General features: G+C 64.7%; 2 protein-coding genes across 3 annotated transcripts in view; both read left to right on the top strand.

The window, feature by feature from the left end:
• EXD3 (exonuclease 3'-5' domain containing 3) overlaps window positions 1-11,648 on the top strand; it is an 81,332-nt gene extending 69,684 nt beyond the window's left edge. For both annotated transcript variants that reach the window (XM_043566689.1, XM_043566688.1), the window contains exons 21-23: window positions 9,148-9,241; window positions 10,944-10,982; window positions 11,278-11,648. In XM_043566689.1, coding sequence (XP_043422624.1) covers window positions 9,148-9,241; window positions 10,944-10,982; window positions 11,278-11,561 — 417 coding nt within the window. In that variant the 3' untranslated portion in view covers window positions 11,562-11,648. The remainder of the gene's footprint in view (window positions 1-9,147; window positions 9,242-10,943; window positions 10,983-11,277) is intronic.
• A 5,489-nt stretch (window positions 11,649-17,137) lies between these two features.
• Window positions 17,138-18,743, top strand: LOC122474492 (NOTCH regulated ankyrin repeat protein). The gene has a single exon (XM_043565386.1). The coding sequence runs from the start codon at window positions 17,206-17,208 to the stop codon at window positions 17,548-17,550; it is 345 nt and encodes a 114-aa protein (XP_043421321.1). The 5' UTR covers window positions 17,138-17,205; the 3' UTR covers window positions 17,551-18,743.
• Window positions 18,744-22,945: the final 4,202 nt, after the last annotated feature.

Here is a 22,945-nt window from a genome sequence, read left to right as displayed (position 1 = left end):
ACGTCCTGTCCACTTTCAGAAGGGGTGACAGGCTGGCCTGGCTACGCTGTGAGGGGACCACACTGGACACAGGGCCACGGGGCACACGTGCTCATCCAGTGTCCGCAGGTGCGTGGACACTCAGCATGCAGGTGGACTGTTGGTGGCCTGGACAGACGCATCCATGGCCCCGAGTCAGGCCAGTGTGCCCTGGGCCTGAGGAGCTGGTGCAGGCCAAAGACAGACCCCTGGGAGTCTGGGGCAAGGACGGTGGGGAGGTTCCCTCAGGCAGGACAGTGCAGGCCTAGCCATCTGGGCCAGGGCGTCCCTCTGCGGGTCAGCTGGCGGCCACATGTACCAGAGGATGGGCCAGGCACAGCTGGCCGCGGGGGCACCCCCGGTGCCGTCGTCTTGGGCCTGCGGCCAGTTAAGACACCTTGGACAGTGAAACCACACCTGGCGCCCACGACACACTGTCTGGGGGTACGGTCGTGTCTCTGAGGACCTAGGTCCTTCCCCCTCTCCGCTCCACACCTCCACACCAGCTGCGCAGCCCCCAGCCACGGAGCTGTCCAGAACCACTGGCCAGACATGGCCGAGGACCGGGCTCTGAAGAAATGGAGGGAGGGCAGAGCCCCTGGTGACCAGCCGGGCCTCCGGGCTGGAGAGCAGAACAGCCCCACACCGGCCGAGGGAGCCTGGGGCTCAGGGACTGAGGCACACCGAGGCCGCACACAGCCAGCTTCGGGGTTACCGGCAGGCTGAGACAGACACCGTGCCCCTGGTGTCGGCACCCCGCAGCCTGCGGCTAAATCGTGTGAAATTCACATCTCGGCGTCCGCAAATAGTTGTCTTGGCAGCAGCCCTGCCTGTGTGTCCTTACACTGCCCACAGCTGCTTTCTCAGGGACCCAACGGCCCTTCCAGGGGACTGACCCTTGCCTGGGGGCCTGGCTGGCATCTGACCGGGGAGGTGGGCACTCTTCTTCCTTTTGAACGATTGCCAGCCCCAAAGCAGAGTGGGGCCCAAGAGCCAGGGGGCAGTGAGCTGCGCGGTGGGTGGCCATGGGCCTGGATGGGGACGGCAGGCCTGAGAGCACGGACCCACTGTCCACTCAACCCTGGATACAGAAAGAAAGGCCTGGCTGGCCTCAGGGGTGTAAAGCCAGCGGCAGCCAGCCCCCCTTGGGGCTGCAGGGAGAGGAGGCCATGGGCACCCATGGATTGGGTCTGGGGAGGGCCCACGGTGGTAAAACAGGGTCTGCCAGGAAGGGACCAACGGCTGGGTGGCCGGTGCAGCAGGGCGCTGGGGGGGCAGGGGGGGCGGGGAGGGGGGCAGGAGCATCCATGAGTCACCCGCACTGCCCCCCCCCTCCCGCCCAGCCTCTCTTCCCTCCCTGGCCGGGGCTGGGGAGTGGCGCATATCCCCTCCTCCCTCCCTCCCAGGGGGCCCTGCTCACTGCCCACTGTGAGCGGAGCACATTCAGGACAAGTGTAGACCCCAGAGGTCACTGAGGGCAGATGGGGCGTCCGAGGCAGAGCAGCATGCCTGGAGGGCCCTCTGCTCTGGCAGGATGGGGGCTGGGTGTGACCCCAGCCAGCCAGGGACAGGGAGGGGCCTTGGAAGAGTAGCCCCACAAAGGGAGACAGGCCTGCTCGGCCAAGCCCGAACTCCTCCCTTGAGGTGGGGGAGTAGGTGGTGCAGGGTCCTTCAGGGAAGTGGGGGGAGTCAGGCTCCAGCAAGGACTGCTGCTTCCTCCCCTCATCTTGGAAGACGCATTTCAAGGCATAGGTGTGGTGGAAGGAGCCGCCTCTCTTAGCCTGACTCAGTAGCCCTGGGAAGAGGCAGGGAGGAGAGGGCCTGGGGACCCCTGCCCTGTCTCAGCCCCCACTCAGGCTGGCTCCCCACGGTGCTGGGCCCATCGTACTGTGGCCCCCTTGGCACCTGATCTCCCACCCTCCCCACTTGGTCCACCAAGCCCCAGGTTGTCTGTCACTTCCTCCAGGAAGGCCTCCAGGCCCCCAGCCCAATCTCTAGAGCATCACCACTCTTTGGAGGAGTACTTTGGGGGCTCCTCTCTCCCTTGGCTGGGAACACAGTAGGGCAGGCCTGCCGTGAGTGAAAGGCAGGCCCCACAGACATTCAGACAGCTTCAGACCCCAGGCTTCAGGGCTCCAGTTCCCTTCCAGGCCGCGGCCTGCTGTCTGAGGGCTTGGCTCCACTTGTCTGTTGAAGGGGGACAACCAGAGCTGATCCCGGCTGGCACGGCCTCGGGGCCCCTCCCCAACTTCCTTAGCCTGCCCCCCCCCCCCGCCCCCGTTGCCTCCCTTGGCCCTAGGTGGGAGGGGTACCCCAGCCCCCCTGGCCCCGGGTCCTGGCGCGGGAAGGCAGGCGCAACCGTTTGCTTTTGAATCTCGGCCGGGTGTCCTGAGTGGCCCTTTCAAAGGCCGGCCGGGGGCGGGGGCCGTTCCCAGGCGCGCCCCGCCCTCCCCGCCCGCCCCTCCTCCCGCTTTCCCACGCGGCCCGGCCGCCGGCTGGTTCTCACGGCCCGCTGCCCCTCCCCCGTCTGGGAACGGGCCGCGCTGCGCCCGCCGCGCTGGGGTGCCCGGGAGCCCCAGGATGGGGGGGGGGGTGCGCCTGGCGGGAGGGGGGTTACTGGAGGGGGTGCCGCCTAGGGGTTGCTGAGGTCGCCAAAGGGAGGCAGACAGCACCCCACACACGGGGCCTGAGGCCAGATTGTATTGGATTTAACCTAGAGCAGGTGCTCTCTGGCCCCCCACACCTCGTGGAGCGACCCAGGGGGCCCTGGCCAACCCTGCCTTGTGCGTGGGGACAACAGCACCCACTCCTCATTAGGGTCTCCCTGACTGGGAGCAGGTTCTGGGGCCTCGGTTCCTCCTAATACCCTGCAGAGACTAGGTCACTGGTCTTACGAAGTACAAATACAGACCCCGCAGAAAATAGTGAATACCTTCTCACATAGAACTGTAATCCCATCCCACACTTGACCTGAAATTCGCATTCAGGGCCCAAATTCTCGCTGGCTGCCTGAGGGGGCCTGTGACTGTGTCCTGTCAGGGTTGAGGAAGCAGGGCAGGACTTGGCTACCAGTCTGGGCCCCCTGGCGCACCTTGGCTTGCCTCCATGAAGGTCAGCCCTGGCCCACCCAAGTGAGCTGGAACAAGGGGGTCCATTCCACCCAGCTTCAGATAGCCTGGGCTGGAGTCGGCCTCACTGCCCCCTCGAGGGGGTCTGCACGGGGGTCCCCAGTGGGCCCTGGGCTATGGCTGGTGCAGCTGGAGGAGGAGCTTTTCAGAAGCCCGGGCACCCAGGGTGGGGAGCGGATGCCAACTAGGAGGCCCACCCGCCCGTCCTATGTGTGGCCACTGCCCAGGGCTCTGTCCTGCAAGCCCCAGAGGGGCCTGGGGGAAGGGCTGTGTGACCCTCCCGAGTCTCCCTGGCCAGGGTACACCTAGGCCGGGCAGGGCTTCCTGCTCGGGCAGGCTCTGGCTGTCACGCATGCTGTGCCCCTCTGCCCTTTCCACCCACCACCCTTTCCCCCCCTCCCTCGCCGTCAGAGAGACCAGCCATGTGCTGCTGCAGGTTCAGGGGTATCCGCCCCCAGCCGTGGCTACTGGGGCCCTCACTGTGAGTTGTCAGCCCGCCCTCACCCACTGCAGGCATGAGGGCAGCTCTGGAGCTGGGGGGTCCACTCCCAGGGAGTCCAGCAGGCCCTCCCGTCCCTGTAGCAGGAGGTGGGCCCGGCAGGAAGCTGGCGGGGAGGGTGTCTGGCTCCGGGCGCCAGCCGCACGTCTGCCTCTGAGGCCAAGGCCCCAGTCGCGGGGTGCTGGCCTCAGAAGGCTGCACGAGATGGCATCAGCCTGAGCCTGTGCCCCACGAGCCGGTCGCCAGCTGGGAAAGTCCCAGATGCCATTGTCCCCTCCACACCTGCCGGGGGAGGTGGATGTTCAGGTCTCCTGCCACTGAAAATAGAGGCCCCCGGGAGCACCCCTCCTGCACTCCCTGGCGAGGTGCACACAAGCCCCTGTCTACAGACTGCTCATACACAGACACACTTGCAGGGTCAGGGGACATGTGAAGTGACTCGCCCTGACACGCCCCGTCACACAGGTCCCTCATCCACACCTTGGAACACCCAGCCACACTCACTCCTGCTCATGCCTCTGTGCTGCTCACGTGCACACACACCCTCAGTGCTCTTGCGCCCTTCATGCCGGAATGCTTATGAGAGAGGCACCTGCAGGGCGCCAGCTTCACACACGTGCCCAGTCATAGCCCCTCGGGGACTCCTGCACCCCACACGCCCCAGTGCCAGTGGCTCCTGACCCCCTAGGGAACCCACACAATGCTGACTGTGCCCAGGCCCTGCTGTGTCCATGGAGACACTGTCCTGAGCCTACAAAGGGATGGGCCCATGGGAACTGGCCTTCCTGGGCCTGGGGACAGGGCTGGCGCTGGAGCACGGCCCCTGTAGGGCTGCTGTCCCGGGTCATAGACATCCAGGTTGGAGGCCACCGGCAGGAGGGCCTGCTCCACAGACAGAAGAGCACCAGGGTTGGGTTTGAAAACCTTCCCATGCAGGCCTGTGCATCAGCCCCAGCCACGAGCTCCTTGCAGGGCCTGGGTCCTGGCCCTTCTGTCCAGCGTTCGCCCCAGGCCAGCAGGATGGGGTCACATCTCCCAGATGCCCTGCGGGCCAGCTGCAGGGAGGGGGCTCCGTCCTCCCGGCCCCTTGTCCCGTCTCCTCTGGGCAATCAGACAACACCCCGTGCCGGGGGCCAACAGAGTCCTCATGGGCAAAGCTGGCTGATGTGCTTGTCTTGGAGGAGGGCCCCAGCCCCAGCAGTCGTGCTCCGCTCCAGGGCCACATCACCTTTGGGGGCAGATGGCTCAGGGCCCCACGAGGTGCTGCCTGGATGGTGTGGGAGAGTGAGGTGTGGAGCAGACCCAGGCCTCACCGCTTCCTCTGGGGCTTTGTTCCCGCCCCGTCCGGGCAAGGTGTCAGGCCAGTGGCCTTTCATCCCAGCCCTCTGGCCCTGCACCCGGCGCCATTTGTTAGGCTGGCCCTGGGGGCGGTCACGGTGGATGAGCCAGCCTGGGGAGGCCTCAGGACAGCAAGTGTGGACTGTAGGGGGAGGTGGCACTTGGCAGGGACCAAATGGGCAGAAAAGTGTCCTGGGAACAGGGATGCTGGTGTCCTGAAGTTGAGACCCTCCAGGGCTCCCACTACCCTGACCGGAGCATCCGAGATGCTGGCCGTGCGTAGATGTGCTCAGGAAGGTGCTGGAAACCATTCTCAGTGCCGCGTTGGCTTTTCCCACCAGGCGGTGGGACGAAGTGCTGTTTCTTTTCTTCTGCTTTTTTATGCTTCGCTCTTGTTCTAATTTGCTCTAAATGAGCAAGAAATAGCCCATTACTCTAGAACATGCCACTGCTTCTGAGCCCAGCCCCCACCCGCCCTGCCTGTGGGTCAGAAATCCCCAAACTTGGCCTCCCAGGGCCTGGGCTCCAGAATGACTCCCCCCTCCCCCACTGGGGGCGGGGGCTGCAGGGGTCTGGCAGGGCCCCCGCTTGGAGCCTGGACTGCACTTACCGTCAGGCAGGAGTGAGGTTTCTACAAGCCTGCCCCTTGCTCAGAAGGAGGGCACCCAAGTGGCCTGGGCCCACTTCCCAGCTGGAGCCTAAAACTCTCAGCGGTGCCTAGTGCCTACCGAGCTGGGGAAGCAGGGTGGTGTGAACTCCCCAGGCAGCCAGCCTGTGGTGCGGAGCTCAGGTCATGGACCTGGCTGCTGGCTGGGCAGGAGGCCCCACTCACGTCCTTCTTAGGGCGGGGGTCCCTTCTCTGGGCTCCCAGCCTAGGCAGGCCCTGCACCCTTAGGAACACGTGTTCTCTCTCATACCCCATGCCCGGGTGAGTCCCCGGTATGGCTTCTATCCCGCCCTCCTCTCTCCCTTACACCCACCCCCCATTTGCTGAGGCCTGGGGCTCAAGGCTGATGGGGGCCCAAGGGTGTTTACAAGCAACCAACAGGGCTGTGCTGTCCTGGGCCCAGGGAGGGCTGGTCGCCTCTGGAGAGGAACGTGCACAAGGGCCCCTCCGAGCTGCCTGCTGGCCCTGCCCAGCCCGTTCTATGGCCCTGGCTGGGGCGTGCCCCTCTGCACTCTACACCTGTGTGCCAGCTGTCCGCTGGTTGTGCACAGCAGACACCTGCAGGCGTGCTGACCAGGGTTGTGTGTGTGGGGGTGGCTCTGCACCCAGGGCAGGTGGGAACACAGACGTTTCCAGGGACACAGACTTCAGGACAGTTGCTGTGACCTTGCCTGTTGCACAGCTCTTGGTTCTGCTGGCCACGACCACTCCTTGGGTGAGTGTGACTGCGAATCCTGGGCTCGGACCTGAGAGGAGGCCCCGCCCTTGGGCATGGCCCCTCAAAGCCCCCCAGCTCCCCCCTGCCAAGTCTTAGCCTCAGTGGAACGGGCAGGTGTCCCAAGTGCCTGCTGTAGCCTCTCGTCACACCCCCAAGAAGCCCAGAAAACAGAGCCTCCTGGAGAAGTGGCCAGAGCAGGCCTCTCCCGCCCTCCCCAGGCCCCAGGGAGGGGCAAGGGGCTGCAGAGGGTGGACCAAAAGGTCAAGTCTGCCTAACTCCCGGTCTGTGGGCCCCAGCAGTCCCGATGACCAGTCACTGCTGGCAGCCCAGCCCCTGGGAGGCAACCTCCCCCTCGTGGGCTCAGGTCTCTGGCCGAGACAGTCCCCAGGCGGACAGAGTGCCCCGAGTTGGGACAGCACGGCAAGTGGGTGTTGGCTCCAAGCAGCTGTGAGAGCTGTGGGGACCGGGCACACACGTGGACTCCTGGGACCGGGAAGCCACGAGCCTTCCCAGCCCTGCCAGCCCCCGACTCACCTGGCCCTGCCCGCCCAGCCAGGCTCTGGGGCCGGAGGCCCTCCCCGCCCTCAGACTCCCAGACTGAATGGGGGTACACAGAGACCAGGCCGGACTCTCAAGAACACACACCCGGCCCCTGTCCAGGGCCTTCCCCGGGACCCCCACTGCGGTCTGTCCAGGCCCACTGGCATCCCGGGGCTCGGGTTTGTGTGTCCCCCAAGGGAGAGTGGGCATGGCCCGGACACCACCTGCACATACCCCCTCTCCTAAGGGTCAGCGTGAGGACCCTGGTGTGGGGTCCTCGCTAGCCGAGGGCCCTGTAAGCCAGTTACTCAGCCCCTCGGAAGCCCCCTCTCTTCGTAATGAAAGGCAACATCTCCCCCTTTGGCGTCAGGAAGGGTGCTGGGCCATGGGCCCCAAAGAGCAGGGCCTCAGCCTTGTGTGAGGCAGGTGGACCTTGCAGGGGACGGGGACAGGAGACACAGGGAGCCGCTAGGTGCTGGTCCTCCCTGCAGACGGGGAGCACAGGGCAGAGAGGGGGTGAGCATGTAGAACCGGCTTTTCCAGCCGGGGGTGGGGGTGGGACAGGGCCTCCCAGGGCCCTACGGGGTGACGGCAGGGCCCAGCAGTGGGCAGCAGCCGTGGGAAAAGCAGCACCGGTGGTTCCCGAGGGTGGGGCCAGGTCCTTGTGGATGGCACCGGTGGTTTGTCTTCGTGCCGTGACTCAGCGTGAGCTGGGAGTCCCGCCCAGGCGTGTGCATCAGGCCCAGGTCCTGGGAAGGCTCCCACCCCCTCCCACTAATGCAGCATCCCTCTCGAACCTACAGGCTCCGTCCCCTGGGGGGGGCCTGGGGGGCGGGGAGGAGGAGGGCGAACGCGGTTCTCTGTGGTGGGCAGCCCAGGGCAGCGACCACCCTTTCCCCAGCTGGACCTGGAGTGACCACAGGCTAGACCTGCGGCCGGGGCTCCACCTGCACTCCTGGCCAGGAAGGTCCCTGGGTCTGTGACCGGGAGGCCGGGGCCCACGGCAGACTCCCCGTGCCAGAGAGGTGGCCGGGGGACAGGAGGCACCCCCCCCCAGAGAGGCAGGAGGAAGGGTCCTGCTGGCACCAGCCCTGCCCCAGCCCCACCCAGGCCTCCCCGAAGAGGTGGCCCCACCCTCTGGCGCCCCCAGGCCCTGGCTCCCGATGCTGGATGCAGTACAGCAAACTCATGGTGTCGAAAGGCCCATGGGAAAAGGGCGTGTGGGGGCAGGGGGCACCGCCCCTGGCGTGGGCACACCCTGAGGCTCCAGGGGCTGGTGGCTGCCACCTACCCACCCACCCCTGGGAGCTGTGTCATTCAGGGCACTGGTCAGGCTCCTCCAGGAGGGGCCCGGGAGCGATCCCATGAGCACAGATCATGGACCCCTCCTCCCTGTGGCCCCGGAACGCCCCCTCCTACCCTCAGGCCCTGCTCTAGGCTCATCCTCCTCTTACAGGCCGCTCTGATTTGGGGAAGGGCTGTGACTGGCTGTGCATGTGTCCATGAGCACCTGTGCCCACCTGCCTGGGAACCAGTGGCCCCTCTCACTCTCCCTTGGGCCCTCCTTACCTCATCATGGGGACCCTGGGGTCCTTCACCCTGTCAGCCAGTGGTCATCATGAAGCAACCCTGGGGCAGCTGTGTTGGGAGGACAGGATGGGCCCCAGAAGCCCCTGCCCCCACCCCCAGTGTCACTGCAAGGTCAGCAGGGCCGAGCTGAGTGCCTTCCAAGAGCCATTGCACGTCCTAGACAAGGACCCCAAATAGAAGCAAAAGTGGCTTCCCTCCTGATCCCTTGTAGATGTGGTGCCCCGGGGGCGGAGGGGCGGGGTCAGGCAACAGGCATCATCGAGAAACACGGACACTGAAACGGCCTGGCTGAGGGGCCCGCTGCAAGCCTCTTACCCTGACCCTTTGATGCTGAGCTAGCCCAGGGATGCCCAGGCCTGGTTGTGCCCTCGAGGCTCTGCGGTTGGGGCGGACAGCCCAGGTGATGACAGAGGCCCACAGGGTCTCATGAGCCAGAAGAGGCTGCCTAGGGCCCACTAGGATCCAGTGCCGTGCTGGAGGGCTCCCAGGAGGAGGTGTGCCCTGTCCTGCAAGGAGAGGAAGGGATGTGTGCTTTTGTCTCTGTGAAACCCCCTAGCCAGACCCAGAGCTGCAAGGAGCCTGAGGCTGGGGGTGGGAGGTGGGAGGTGGGCAGAGCCTCACCCGGCCTCAGCACCCCCTCTGTCCCCAGGCCTGTAACTGTGACCAGTACCTGAAGGTCTCCAAGGACACGATGAAGCAGCTGGTGAGGCTCAGCAGCCGCCCGGAAGGCCCCAGCATCACACGTATGTTGCCCCATGGGGTTGGGCGTGGGCTCTGTGGGCTCTGTGGACAGTGGCCCAGTTGTGGGGTTAAACTGCAGGGATGACCAGGGAGGTGCCGGCCAGGGGCCGGTGGAAAGACGCTGCGCAAAGGTTACAGGCCCAGGAGGCCAGGAAGCTGAGACACTCAGGGCCCCTCTGGGGTGGGGTCCCCTCCCTCTCTCCGGTCACCCTGCCCTTCACACAGAGTGCACACGCACACGGGCATGTGTGCCGGCACGCACCTGTTTGTACACACTTGTGCACACATGTGCACGTGCACAGATGCACATTTGCTTGCACACTGGCACCTGCTAAGCAATCTGAAGGCGGACGATCCCGGACAGACAGAAAGGAGGGCAAACCCCAGATGTCAACCCCCTCAACCGTGGACCCAGCCTCAGTTTCCACCCTTGTAAAACTAGAAACTGGAAGGAGACTCTGAAGTCGCTGGCTGGGGCAGTGAGTGTGCCCTTCCATTCCTACCACCGGCTCCCCCGCCCTCTAGAGAGAGGGGCACCAGAGGGAGCCTCGCAGCTCCTCCCCAGGCTCCCGGCTGCTCCTCAGCGGAGGGCAAGGATGGGATGGATAGGAGACTGTCTTAGTGCCCTCTCCAGGGGGGTCAGCCTGAGGTTAGGGTGCCTCTGAGATCCCTTTGCACGGCTCGCCGTGGCTCTCCCGGACGGTGACGTCCCCACGAGGGTGTTCTTGTTCTTCCGAAACCCCCTGAGGTTTGGGGCTGGAGCTCCTCAGGTGAGCCATCGTGATGGCCTGTGTCCAGCCCCCAGCAGCTCTCAGCTCTCCACAGTGTGGCCTTGACATGTTCAAGGCCCAGGAAGGGAGGAGCAGGGTACGAGCACTACCCTCTGCTAGAGCCGCCCCGCCACTGGGCTCCCGGCTCCTCTGAGCCACCAGCTCTCTGCCCAGAGGCCCACGCCTGTCCTGAGGTGGTGGGTGGCCCTCCTGCGGGCCTGCTGGCATCTCGTGGGCCTCCAGGTAAAGGCTGAGGCCAGACCGACTAGGGCGAGATAGGGAGACCAGATGGAGGTCATGGCCTCATTGCGTTGCGGGGCGGGGGGGGGGGGGTAGTGCTCATCCATTCAGGCTCTGGCTAAAGTTAATCTGGAGCCATCTGTGGAGAGATGTTTGCCAAGCAAATTAGGGGTAGGACTCTTCCGCCTGCCGGCTAGGACTCCTCAGCCGTCACTGCCCTCACGCCTGCACTGGCCCCTCAGCAGCCCGAGGCCTGGCCACCTCCCTGGAGTCTCCTGTGCTCTTAGCGGAGGTAGGGACCCTCTTGCAGAGTCAGAAGGTCGTCCTGAGCTCCAGCAGGTCCCCTGGGCCCTGCTGCTATGAAACACAGGCCCTGGCAGTGGCTTATCTTCCCATCGCCACGAATGGGATGCCCCCGCCCCCACCGGCCCGTTCTCAGGCCCCCAGTGCCCTAATCGGCCAATCTCACGCCCAGAACTTGTTTCCCAAGGACCTTTGAGCCCCAAGAACATTCCAAGGTGTGAGTTCCCATGGGAGGGGATCAGGCTGGCACCAAAGCTCCTCAGCCCCCTACCCTTTGCCCTTTCTGCTAAGGGTGGGGGGAGAGGCTGGGCACTTGGAGGTGCATTGTGGGCACTGGGAATGCCAGGACCCACCCTTAGGACAGTCCCTGATGTCCTCAATTGATTGCCAGGTGATGAGGCCACCCAGAGCGAGGACATACAGGAAGCAGGTGAGCCCTGGGACCACCCACTGACAGGGTTTGTTCCTGGCCCAGGAGAGGGGACTGCCCTGAGAGGATGGGCCCGTGCCCTAGGCGAGGGGTAGCGGGCAGGGCCAGTGGGGAGAGAGGGCCAGGGGTCCGTGGGTAAGATGAGGCAGAGCGTTGGGGGGACCAGGCAGTGTAGGGCAGAGGCACCGGAAAGAACAGGGTGGAGGCGAGACCATCCCCCCAGCCCCTCCCACCCCACCCCACCCCACCATAAGGCTGAGAGCTCAGAGTGGCCGCCCACCCCCCGCCTTTCCAGGCTCGGCCCCAGAGGAGGCCCCCGGGGGCTGTACCTACGACCCACCTTGCCGCTGGCTGGAGGCCGCAGACCTGCGGGCTGGTGCGCCTGCCACACTGGCCAGTGGCACCCGGCTGCAGCTGGCAGGGGTCCCGGAGGGCGTGCTGCGGCGGCCGGGGCTACGCCATTTCTACTGCTGCTCTGGCTGTGGCAAGGTCTTCTGGGAGGGCTCCCACCTGTGCCGCGTCACCTCGCAATTCAGCCAGATCCTGAGCAGCGCCTCCAGCTCCTGGAAGCAGAGCTGAGCCCCCAGGCCCACGGGCCTGCACTGCCCCCTGGGGCATCCACCCACCCACCCCCAGCAATACAGGTAATCAAAGTCCTGACCTGCATGGGCCTGTGGCCATGGACTCACTGCACACACCTGGGCCTGGCCCTAGGTGCACCTATGGCCGTGGACTCATTGCATACACCTGGGCGCCAGCCCCAGGTGCAGAGCTAGGACCGGGGTGGAAGGGATGAAAGTTCTTGCACAAGGTCAGGATGCTCGGACCCTGAGCTGAGAACCGCCTGATACTCGGGAATGAGGCCGACGGAAAGTGGGAAGGACACGCCTGGCAGAGGAAATGGCCTTCACAAAGGCCCGGGGCTGGGACCCAAGCGGCTCCCGTCAGTGGGGCGGAGGGAGGCGGGGGCACACAGGCCCCCCACGCACTGGGGGCCCACTCCATTTGCTGCGATGGTAAATGCCACCCCCCCTCTGCCCCACCTTCCTGGGCTCCTCAGACCTTCGGGGAGGCCTCCAGTTCCAGGGAGTGTAGATGGTGGGACCCCGCAGGGCCAGGGCCCGTTAGGCCAGATGTGGCGGGGGTGGGGGTGGGGGGCTTCCTGGGGAACAGGGCCCAGCCCTCTGTGGTGCAAGAGGCAGGGCGGCCACCCTCTAGGAGGGCATCCATTGTGTCTGGAGGGCCATGCCTGGAGGGGAGGCCCACCTCTGCATCTGCTGCCCTCGCCCCCTCACCGGCCGGAGTGTGACCCCACATGGCTTCTTCCCCCGGCCCCAACCCGGTCGAGGTGGCCTCCTCTCATGAAACAGAGTGGCAGCCGAAGCCACAAGGGGGCCCTGCACATGACAGCGTCCACCCTCACAACTGCAGGAAACAGCCACTGCTCCACCTACTCTCTGGGAAACTGAGGCGCAGGCGCCCGTTGCCGGCACCCGAGGGCCCCGGGCACCGGTGCCAGGTGGGCGGGGAGAGGGGCCTAGACTGCATCTTGCCCTGGCCGCCTCCTCCTGGCTCACTCCCTAGGAATGTGCCCCCACCCCCACCCCCCCCACATCCCTTTCCTGTCCTTCCTGCCTTGAGCGGAAACCAGCTCAGATTTGGCCCGGGAACCCAGGCGGAAGCCTCAGGGCCGGGGAGCCCGGGGGGGGGGGGGGGGGGGGGGCGGGGCGGGGCTGCCGCTTCTGCCCAGAGCGGGTGCACCTGCAGGCCCAGGTGTGACGGCCTCAGGTACCAGGTGGGTGCTGGCAGTGCCAGGCCTACCTCTGCCCCCGCCTGGGCTGGGGGTCAGGCCCAAGAGCATGAGGCTGGGGGCTCATGCTGAACACCATGCACCCATCCTGCCACACTGCCCATCATTTCCTTTCCCTGAAAACGCCCACCTCGTGCCAGGCGCTGGCCCACCCGGCCCCGCAGCAACCTTGGGGCCAGCCGGACCAGATGCTACCGCACAGATGGAGGGAGGGACTCGGAGACTCAGGACAGGACTGGGCTGAGCAGGGGCACCGTGTCAGGGCCAAGCGTGCAACCCTGGCTTCCCCCACCCTTCAGTCACTGCTGAGCCCGAGGGCCACATGGGGCTGTGGGGGCGAGCAGACACCCCACCAGGGCTCGGGACCTTCTGTGATCGGGGTGCTGCTTCCGAGAGCCAGACCACTGGCCCGCGTCCTGTCCTGGGAGGCAGCCCTGACCACGCTCCTCCCCTAGTAAGGTCAGGAGGAAACCGCCAGGGGTGCCGGCCCCACTGCCCAACCCAGCTGCTTCCTGAAGACTCTGGAGACTCTGTTCTGACCCAAGGCCCTGGTGGTGGTTGCAGCTGGTCCTCAACACAAGGAGGCCAGAGCCAGGGACCAGCACGGGGGAGACAGGAGACCACATGTCCTTCCTGTCCCTCCAGGCAGGCCCGGCCCCAGCACCCCACTGCCCCGCGCACCCTCTAGAGGGAGAAGAGGGCGACTGCGTGGGGCCTCTTTCCCAGTGTGCCCCTCACAGCTACGCGCGTACCGTCCAGCCTGCCTTCCCACCTCCCCACCCCTCTGCTGCCCAGACTGGCCGTGTCCCCCCGGAAACCCTCCCAGGCTCATGTACTCGCTGCCAGCCCAGCCCAGCCCCACAGCAACCCCATCCTAGGCCCCAGCCCCCGACCCCTGGTCCTGAGCCATCAGGAGGTCAGCCCAAAAAGCCTTCTGAGGCCCCAGGACTGCCTCAGGCCCCCTCCCAGGCTAGGGGTCAGGCACCACGCCGACAGGGTGGGCTACGGCCCTAGTGCCAGGCCGTGCCCTAAGCGGCCGCGCAGTGATTGTCTGCCACAGTTCCTGCCCCGGGCGTCCTTCCTCCGCTCTGGCCGAGGGCTGAGTGTTTGTTATTTGATCTCTATCCTCTCTCGGCCCTTCTACCAGGTGTCTGGGCTGCTGGGAAGAAACACTCTCCTCTTTCCCACGCTCCCCGACACATTTTAATGAATTAGCTGGAAGCCCCGCCCCCACTGCCCGCCTGCCTGCTCACCCTCCCTCCCCCGCCTAGTGCCTTTAAGGTGGCCGCAGGCCTTGGCCCAGCTCTGGCCAGCCGCCTCTTCTGCGCTGTCCTCCCCAGGCCGCTCCACCCAGACCTTCCCAGCCCATATCCCAGAATGCTCCCCAGGCCGCTCCACCCCTGCCCACATTGTTCCCCCCCCCCAATACCCACTGCTGTGAGCCTCTAAAGGAAGGGGGTCCCCAGAGAAAGAAGGGGGCCCTCTCCAACTCTGGCCTCCACCCACCACGGCCCTTCAGGGTGGCACTCCTCGGCCAGCATCCTTGGAGCCAATGGGGAGAAGGACGGGGGGTCCTGCCGCATGGTCAGGGTCGAGTCTGTCCCCCCAGACCCCAGGTCAGGGGTTTCTCACTCAGAGCCAGTGAACTGCTTATCTATACAACACCACCAAGAAACCCCACCCACACCGGAGAGGGGCTTCTCTGGGCCGCAGGGCGGGGCCTGGCTTCCCCATTCCCTCCAAGGCATTTGGAACAAATGTCCTCCTTTTGGACCATTCCTTCAGCAAACACTGAAGAGCTTACTGGGAGCCAGTGCCCTGCAAGCCCCTCTTCCCCTCCTGTTCTCAAATGGGGCAACTCCCAGGGTGTGGACCACAGCGGCTCAGACCAGAAATACCCTCCCAGCCACGGCAGGGCCACGGGAACCCCATCGGCTCCCCAGAGATAGTGTGACTGTCACCCGAACCCCACAGTGGCAGACCTGGCTACACCTGTCTGACCCTCACGCCGAGCCCTGGGTGGGGCAGGAGGCAACATCAGGCTAGACTCCTGTGGCCGCTCTGTCCCTGCCGGGGGCACCCAAGCCACCGATTTCATGGCCCGTGGTGGTGGCCGTGCATTCCCACACTGAGCTCACAGGGCCCCTTTGTCTGCCCACCCCGAAGCCTGCGCGGGTGTCAAAGGGACATTTCACCCCCGGGCTCTGCTCCCGGGCCCTACAGGGTCTCCAGATGCCCTTCTTCAGGTCAGGGGACCTGAACCCACCTGCACTGGGGCCTATGAACCCCCCACCTTCTGGGGATAGCCCTGGGCACTGTCCAGAGGTAAATACAGGCCCCAGGGGACAGGGCCTATGCCCTCTTCCCTGATCCTGGGAAGATGCAGGGAAGGGGGTGCTGGCGGTGGTCAGGGCCCCGCCCTCGAGGGGTTCACAGTCCAGCAGGCTCCCTTACTGGGCCCAGGGACCCCATCTGGCAAGATGAGTGGGGCAAGGGAGGGGCTGTTGACACCGGCACCCCACCCCCACCCCCACCAGGTCACAACCTCAGCTGAACCTAGCACAGGGCCTGGTTCAGGACTCCCGCCTCAGGCCAGGGCTTACCCACCTACACTGTGGGGAGCTCCTGGCAGGAGCAAGACTGAGCAGAAGAGCTGGACCACCAGCCAGACCACCAGCCTCGGGAAGACCAGAGGGAGGGACTCGGGGAGCTCTGGCTGCCAGGAGGACCCCGAGAGAGTCCACAACGGTCAGGTCTGAGGGCAGCTGGCCAGAGGCAGCCAGCCCTGGGGTGGCCTTACCCAGTTTTTCCTGTGATTTCTGCTGTGACTCGTTCCAGAGCACAGAGTGAGATGGGGGGCACGCACCCACCCACATATGTCTCCAAACATGGGGCACACCAGGCAGGTGCCCATGGGAGCCCATCCCCAAACAAGGCCTGACAGGGGGGGACTCCCGGGCTGAGGCCCAGGGCCGCCTCCTCGGGAATTTCCAGCCCGCTTCTGAAGGAATTGAAGTTCCTGTGTGCTGCCCTGCTGCCCTGGGCCTACTGCTCCGAGAGTCATTCCTGCTCGATTTCCAGCCACCAGAGCCCAGCTATAAACTGTAAAATCCTAATGAGGAAATCTGGCGGGAGTATTAGAATGTCAATAAAAAAATGGGTTTACAGATTGGAAATGAGTCATTTCTGGGCTTTCTATCGGTCCTTGGTGCCCTACCTGGGGCTGCTCACCTGGCCAGGCCTTGCCTGTCCCTAGTCGTGCTGATGGAGGTGGCCCAGGAGAGGGAAGCAGGCCCTGAGGTCCGGCCGACTGACCTCCCCGCCTTGGAGGGGCTTCTGAGCACCTCCAGCCCCCAGCTTCCTCCTGTAAAGACCCTGCTTTCGTCAGGGTGGGACCTCAGGGTTTGGCTCCTCACGCTTGTCAGGTTGGGGGCAAAACACGGGGTGACCCAGGCCGCCAGAGGAGCAGCCCTCGTTCAGGAAAGACCGCGTGGCCCAGGTCACACGCCTGAGCTGTTCGTGGACTCGTCACCAGCGTGGACTTCGTGTCCTGGGGGCCAGGCTGAGCCAGTCTTGACGCTGCGCACCCAGCCCGCGAGGAACGCAGAGGGTCTGCGGCCCGCGCTCCGGAAGCGCGGAGTGAGACCCGGGCTCTCTACCCGGGCCTCCCGGGTCTGAAATGTCAGCGAACCCCCACCACGGGTAGGCCGCCCTTCGGTGCACCTCGGGGTTGCGCTCGGCCGGGGATCGGGCCTGGGTCTGTCCGCGGAGGGAGCTTGGAATTCCCCGAGTGGCAGAAAGGGGAGTAGGCGGGCCGACCGCGGAGATGCGGAGAGCCCGGGGGTGCGGAGAGCCAGGACCCCCCGCTACGGCCACCTGGCCCCCTGCCGGCGACCAGCGCCCCCTGCCGCGAAGCGCGCTACCGCCCAGGCACGCCCCGCCCCCGCCCCGCCCCCACGTGGGCGCCGCCCAATCATCCGGTCGCCGGCGCGCGCGTCATGGGCGCCCTATTGTTATGCAAATATAAAGGGAGTAAAAGGCGTCCCGGCGCGGCGGGCGGGCGGGCGAGTGTAGCTGCGCGTGGGGAGGCGCGTGGGACCCGCGTGGGAGCCGCAGCGAGCAGGGACCCGGAACGCGCGGCGCCGCCGCCGGGCCCGCCGGCCCCCGCGAGCGCAGTGCCCGCCCCCGTCGCCCGCTCGCCCGGGCGCGGCTGGATGCGGCGGGGGCCCCGCGGCGGCGGCCCCCGGCCCCCAGAGCCCGGAACGCCCAGGGGCGGCGTGCGGGGCCCGGGGGCGCCGCGCCCTCCATGCGCCGAGGCGCGCCCCGAGACAGCCGGGGGCCCGCGCCGCAGCCGCCGCCGCCGCCGCCCGCGCTGAGCCCCGGCGCGGCCCGCGGCCCGCGCCCGGAGGCAGCATGAGCCAGGCCGAGCTGTCCACCTGCTCGGCGCCGCAGACGCAGCGCATCTTCCAGGAGGCCGTGCGCAAGGGCAACACGCAGGAGCTGCAGTCGCTGCTGCAGAACATGACCAACTGCGAGTTCAACGTGAACTCGTTCGGGCCTGAGGGCCAGACGGCGCTGCACCAGTCGGTCATCGACGGCAACCTGGAGCTCGTGAAGCTGCTGGTCAAGTTCGGCGCCGACATCCGCCTGGCCAACCGCGACGGCTGGAGCGCGCTGCACATCGCCGCGTTCGGCGGCCACCAGGACATCGTGCTCTATCTCATCACCAAGGCCAAGTACGCGGGCAGCGGCCGGTGATGCCCGCCCGGACCCGGACGCGGGCCTCGAGCGTGTCGTCTGCTGTACCTTCCCGCCAACTACCTCGGTGCGCACCGGGCCCCCGGGCCCCGCGGCCACAACGAGTCTGGCGCGCGCGTCCGCGCCCACGGGGGCCGCGCGGCGCCCGCTGCCAGGGGTCGACGCCCCCGCGCGGCCGCCCGGACCCGGGCCGAGGGCTTCCCACGGCCCCCGCCCTCCGCCTCGCGGTGGGGGGGTGGGGAGGTGGGGGCGGGGCGCGGGCTGCAGCCCCTTTGAAATTTGAGTCTCGCTACCAGCAAGTTTGGAGTCCCGAGACACCGGATCCTCCGGTCAAAATGTTTTCTCCCGAAGGTGGAAGGCGGGCGGCGGGGACGCCGGGCTCGGGGCGCTCCGCCGCCCGCAGGACCCGCGGCCGAAGCCCGCAGTCGCCCAGGGGCCACGGCGGGGCGTTTCCGGCCCGGACGCGCGACGGTGGAGACGCTCCGCTTTTCTTAGGGTTCTAAACTATTTATCATGTGTGTGTATATTTGTGGGTGAAGTTTGTGCGCCTGAATTTTTTTGTTTGGAAAATATTGTGCGTGGTCAATGTGGTTATAGGGGGGAAGATACATTTTTTTTTTTCTTAGTCTTAAAACTAAAAACTTGAGTCTGTCATTTCTTGGTTGCACTGAAAACACCGCCCAGCCTGATGGTTTTCCCGTGCAGGTCCCTCTCCCTGCTTCTCACTCTCTCCCCTCCTCCTCCTCCTCCCCCCCCCCCCCCCCCGCGTACCCCCTCTCCTCTCCCTCCTGACACACAGGCACACAATTTTGGGAAGCCCCGGGGCTCCCTCTCCCCTCTCCCGTGAGAGAGGCCACCATCCCCCGAACCTGCTGGCTTTGCGAAGTTTCCTCGGGAGCACGGGTGCTCGGGTGTGGCGGTGATGGGGGCGGGAGGGGTCCTACCTTTTCTAGTGAGTTCTATTATAGTTAGTAGGTCGCACACTTTTTTAAAAGAGTAAATGGATTTGCCACATTTGAATGTCATAACATTTATGACAGAATATAAAATATTAACATATTTTAAGCCAAGTTTTAGGTGTATGTTTTGAATCTTGGTTATAAACCCAATTTTAAAGGGCGTTGTATCCAGCGTTGTGAAGGCAACAGTGTACCCATATTTATATTTTTATAAAATACCTATAAGACTGTGAATCTCTTGTGCTAATTGCTGAGTAAGTTGAAGGACTGTTTGGCCCCTTCTTCAGTCTCCCGGAGCTTCAAGGACCCGATTCGAATCCAAAACCCTGTCATGGGGGGAGGGGCCGCGCGGGGACCTGGGCTGGAGGCGGTGCTTCCGCGTCACTTTCGGTCCCGAAAGGCGCCCTTCCTGGTCTCCGAGGTTCCTATTTTCTATGCAACCCCACACCCCTTGTTGTTTTGATCCTGAGAAATAAAAGGGAGGCTGAATTATTCAAATTTAAATGAGGCTTCCCCTGGGTAGAAGTGCCGCTGACCCTCCGTGCAGAAATGGGGAGCGCTTGAGGACACAGGTGGGTGGAGGCCCTTTGCGCGCGGCCGGTCACACTCGGGCGTCATCTGGGGCTTTTTATAAAACCTTGTGTGAGCAGAATATATTGATAATGTCAGTGAAACAAGCAGACATTGAAACTGAGGCACAGATTACTCCAAAAGGAGTTTTTCTGTATATTTTTTTCTAGATGCAAATACCTTTTTAATTATGTTAATTAATGTTAAGACTTTCTAGGCTTATATGGAAGCTGTGTGTGGGTCCTGGTATGATCACTTCTAACTGGATAAAGTCTACAGCACATTCCTGAGTGTACGATATAGACTTGTAGCCCAGCATGAAAAATTTATGAATAAATTTTTCATTGATTTTTTTTATTAAAAAAAAAAGTTTGCTGGTTTTTCTTAGTCTTGGCACCCAGGAGGAGGGTCAGGCTGCAACCTGCTAGTTGTGGGTACCATCTACACAAAGCTTGGCTTGTTTTCACCTGAAGACAGCCTGGTGAACTGGTCGGCCGCAAACCGGGACTTAGGAGGTGCCAGGGGTGGACCTTCTTCCGCCCGGGGTGGGGGGGGGGGACCTAGGCCACCCTGAGTGCACCCAGAACCAGCCCTCAAACCTTTTCCTCTGCTCCCTGGCAAAGCAGCCGAGGCCTTTTGCATGGAAGGTTCTCGAAGCTCTTCCCAACCCCTAGCCAGCCTGACGTGCCACAGGTCCTGGGAAGGACCAGGCCCCACTCCCGCCCACCACCACCTTCTTTTGCTGTGGGCTCATGCTGGACCACCTGCTGCGCAGAACGGGTATTTTTTTTTTTTTTTTATTTGCGGGAACACCATAGTTGCTCTCTCCTGACAAGTAAAAGGCCAGTTTCTCCTCTCCGTCCCCTGGTGGCATCTGGGAGCTGAGCTGGGGAAGCCCCTGGAGCCGGCCGGTCCTCGAAGAGCACAGACCCCAAGTTGGACTTGGTGTCAGCCAGCGTCCCTGTGTGCGTGAGGAGAGCTCAGAGCAGGGTGTCTGCTGCTGGGACCCACTAGAGGAGCAGAGACTCTTGGCACATACCCGAGCTGCCCTCGGGGCCCTGGGGCCTTCCGGGAAGGGGGGGAGGGACACCAGAGCAAGAGGAGCCTGCCAGGAGAAGGGGGAGCCGGCAGCTTAAGACTTCCAAGGTGACAGCTTTTTCTCGGAGCTTCCAGACCCCTCTACAGCAGCCCAAGGGCTCGGGCTTCCTGTCGGCAGGTGGCCGCAGCTCCGCTCGTGCGGCCCCACAGACACACTGCTCTATCCAAACTGGACTCTTCGGGGGCTGCGCCTTCCATGTTCCTACTTCGCACACCCTGCCCTGCCGGACCCTTGAGGGTTTCCTGAGCTCGTTTTTCTGTTGATCAAATCCGCCTTTACCTTCCCCTCAGCCAAGAGACCAGGGCCGGCTCTACCCTCTGGCACCCGCCGAGGTGAGTGGAATACTTGTTGCCAGTGAGCTCCCAGGGGAGGCGGTGTCCGCCGGGCTGGCGAGCACGCGGGGCTGCGGACGCCAGCTGGGGCTGCCAGGCCTCGAAAGGGAGAGTTGCTACAAGAGCTCGGGCTTCGGTTGGGGTGTCTGGAGCGTGGAGCCAGGCCCTGGGCACTCCCTGGGTGGCATGTGGGACTGTATCTCCATTCCCCACGGCAGAGGGAGGAAGCTGGCTTAGAACTAGCAAGTGATGCTTGTTCCTGGCCTAGGCTGCTGGGGAAGGGTCTGCTTCCCAGTGAGCCGCTGTCCCTGCAATCCCCTTAAAGCCCCACAGCGGAGAGGCCCACCGGCCGGTGGAGCGTGGGCACCGGGGCACTTCCCGGGCACCCGCCGGCGGCTGTCTGCGGCTCCCTTAAGTCCTCCCTTGGAGAGACACCTTTGAGAAAGGCTTTGCGCTGCTCACAGGAATGGTTGTCTCTCCAGCAAGGACAAAAAAGGAGGCCAGGCCCTGCTCAGCACCACAGCTGTGGGGGAGGCCTGCTGGGGTTCGGCTGCCTCTTTCCCTAGGTGCCCGCCGCCCCACTGCCTGGACCCTGGCTGTTGGTGAGGGCTCTCATGGGCATTTCATGGCCCTTTCGCTGGGCAGAGCCCTAGGAAGCAGACCCCGAGCTACAGTTCTTCTGCTGTCCGAGGTCAGAGCTGTGAACAAACCAGCAAACGGAGCAGTGCCTGCTCGTTCTCCAGGACCTCTGTGCTCGGGAACTGGCAGTAACTGCTGTGGGTGGGCCAATGGTGTCACCTGGGAGTCCCCCTCTGCCCCCAATGGGCCTTCAGGGGTGGAAGCATCCTCTCAAGTGTCTTTGTGGCCAGGATGGGAAAGAAGTCAGAGCTGACCTCTCCTCCTGGCCTCCAGGATTCTGCAGGTATGCACGTGGAGACCAAGCGAGGGGCCCAGCCAGGACCACCCAGGACACCCAAGGTGGAGGAGTCCGGGGGCAGGGCCTGCCCCACTCTCCCAGCCAGGAGTGATGGCGGCTCCAGTCCAACTGTCTGTCTCCCTGACCTGCCCCCAGCCAGACACAGGAAGTGTTTACTGTTGGAATGGATGCCAGAGACAGACCAGGAAATGCAGGAAAATGGTCAGCCAGAAAGAGTGAAGTCTAAAGTCAACAGGCGTGGGAGCCAGGACAGAGCCCGCCAGAGGAGGGAGGGCAGGATCTGGAGGCCAGACCAAGGGCCAAGGGCCAGGGAGGGGGGTTAGGAGGAGAAGGGGCTGCCCTTGGTGTCCCCCAAACGTCTCCCAGCTCAGCAAAGGGTGGCACAGGACGGGTATGACACAGGGGCCTGGCAGCTGGCTTGGCCAAGTGCCTCCCAACGCCTCACAGGAGCCTGCCTAGAAGAGGCGGGTGTCCACCTGGAAGCTGTTGGAAGAGCAGGGGTGCCAGGCACAGGGGGCAGCTGGGGAACAAAGCCTGAGGCTGGGGTGTTGAGGGCGTGGAGGACAGGGGGCCCTGGGAGGTCTGGGAACCTCCCAGACAGTTCCTCCCGAGGCCTCCTCCTGGGGCTTGGGGTCTCTGGAGGCCGCCCTCCCCCACCTCCCCCTGCACGCTCCGCTCCGCCTCTGGGGCCTGGGCTCCCCGCCCCCCTTCAACACTCCCTCCCCTCCGTCGGGCTCATTCTTCTGCTTGGCTGTATGTCGGGCCGTCCCTCTGCGCGTCTGTCTGTCTTTCTTCTCTTGCCCCCTCCGAAGCTGTGGCCCCCATTCATTCTCAAGGCCTCTGCCCTTTCCTCCGAGCGGGTCCCCGCTCGGCGAGCAGCTGCTATGCTAATGAGGGCGGAGGGAGGTGGGGGACCGGCGGGCAAGGGGAGGCTGGGGGGCCCGAGAGGTGGGGGCGGGGGGGGGGGCAGCAGAAGCTCAAGAGAGAGGCGCCAGTGGGGGAGTCCCGCTGGATGGCGCAGCTGGGGGGTGGGCTGGGGGGGGGACGGGCTTGGGTGGGGGAAACCAGAGTGGGAAGACTGGGGGCTCGGCAGAGAGGGGGGGAGGGAATGCGATGGACGGTGGGGGCCCTGGCTGGGGGAGGGGGTGGGCACTCACAAAGGCCGGAGTAGGGTGGGGGCACGGGGGCTGCCCCGCCACCCCCAACTCAAAGCCCACCCTGGGCACCCACTCTCCAGGAGCGGGATGTGCAGGGTAGAGACCAGCTGTCATCTCTTTTCTGGGGTCACGGCCTAGGACCGTTCGGAGGTCGCGCCCCCCCCCCCCCCCCCCGCGCCTGGCACCGCGTCCCGAAGACACTGCTGCGCACGGGGGGACTGCAGTGCGCTTCCCACTGGAAGGGATCTGGCACCCCCACCCCCACCCCCACCCCAGGAATGGATGGTTGGACACAGAGAGGGGTACGGGGTAGCCCCCCACAGGCGGTGCGTGAGGATCCC

Source organism: Prionailurus bengalensis, chromosome D4 (genome assembly GCF_016509475.1).
Source record: "Prionailurus bengalensis isolate Pbe53 chromosome D4, Fcat_Pben_1.1_paternal_pri, whole genome shotgun sequence".
In the NCBI taxonomy this organism is placed as follows: domain Eukaryota; kingdom Metazoa; phylum Chordata; class Mammalia; order Carnivora; family Felidae; genus Prionailurus; species Prionailurus bengalensis.
This window is presented reverse-complemented; position numbering and strand designations above follow the sequence as displayed.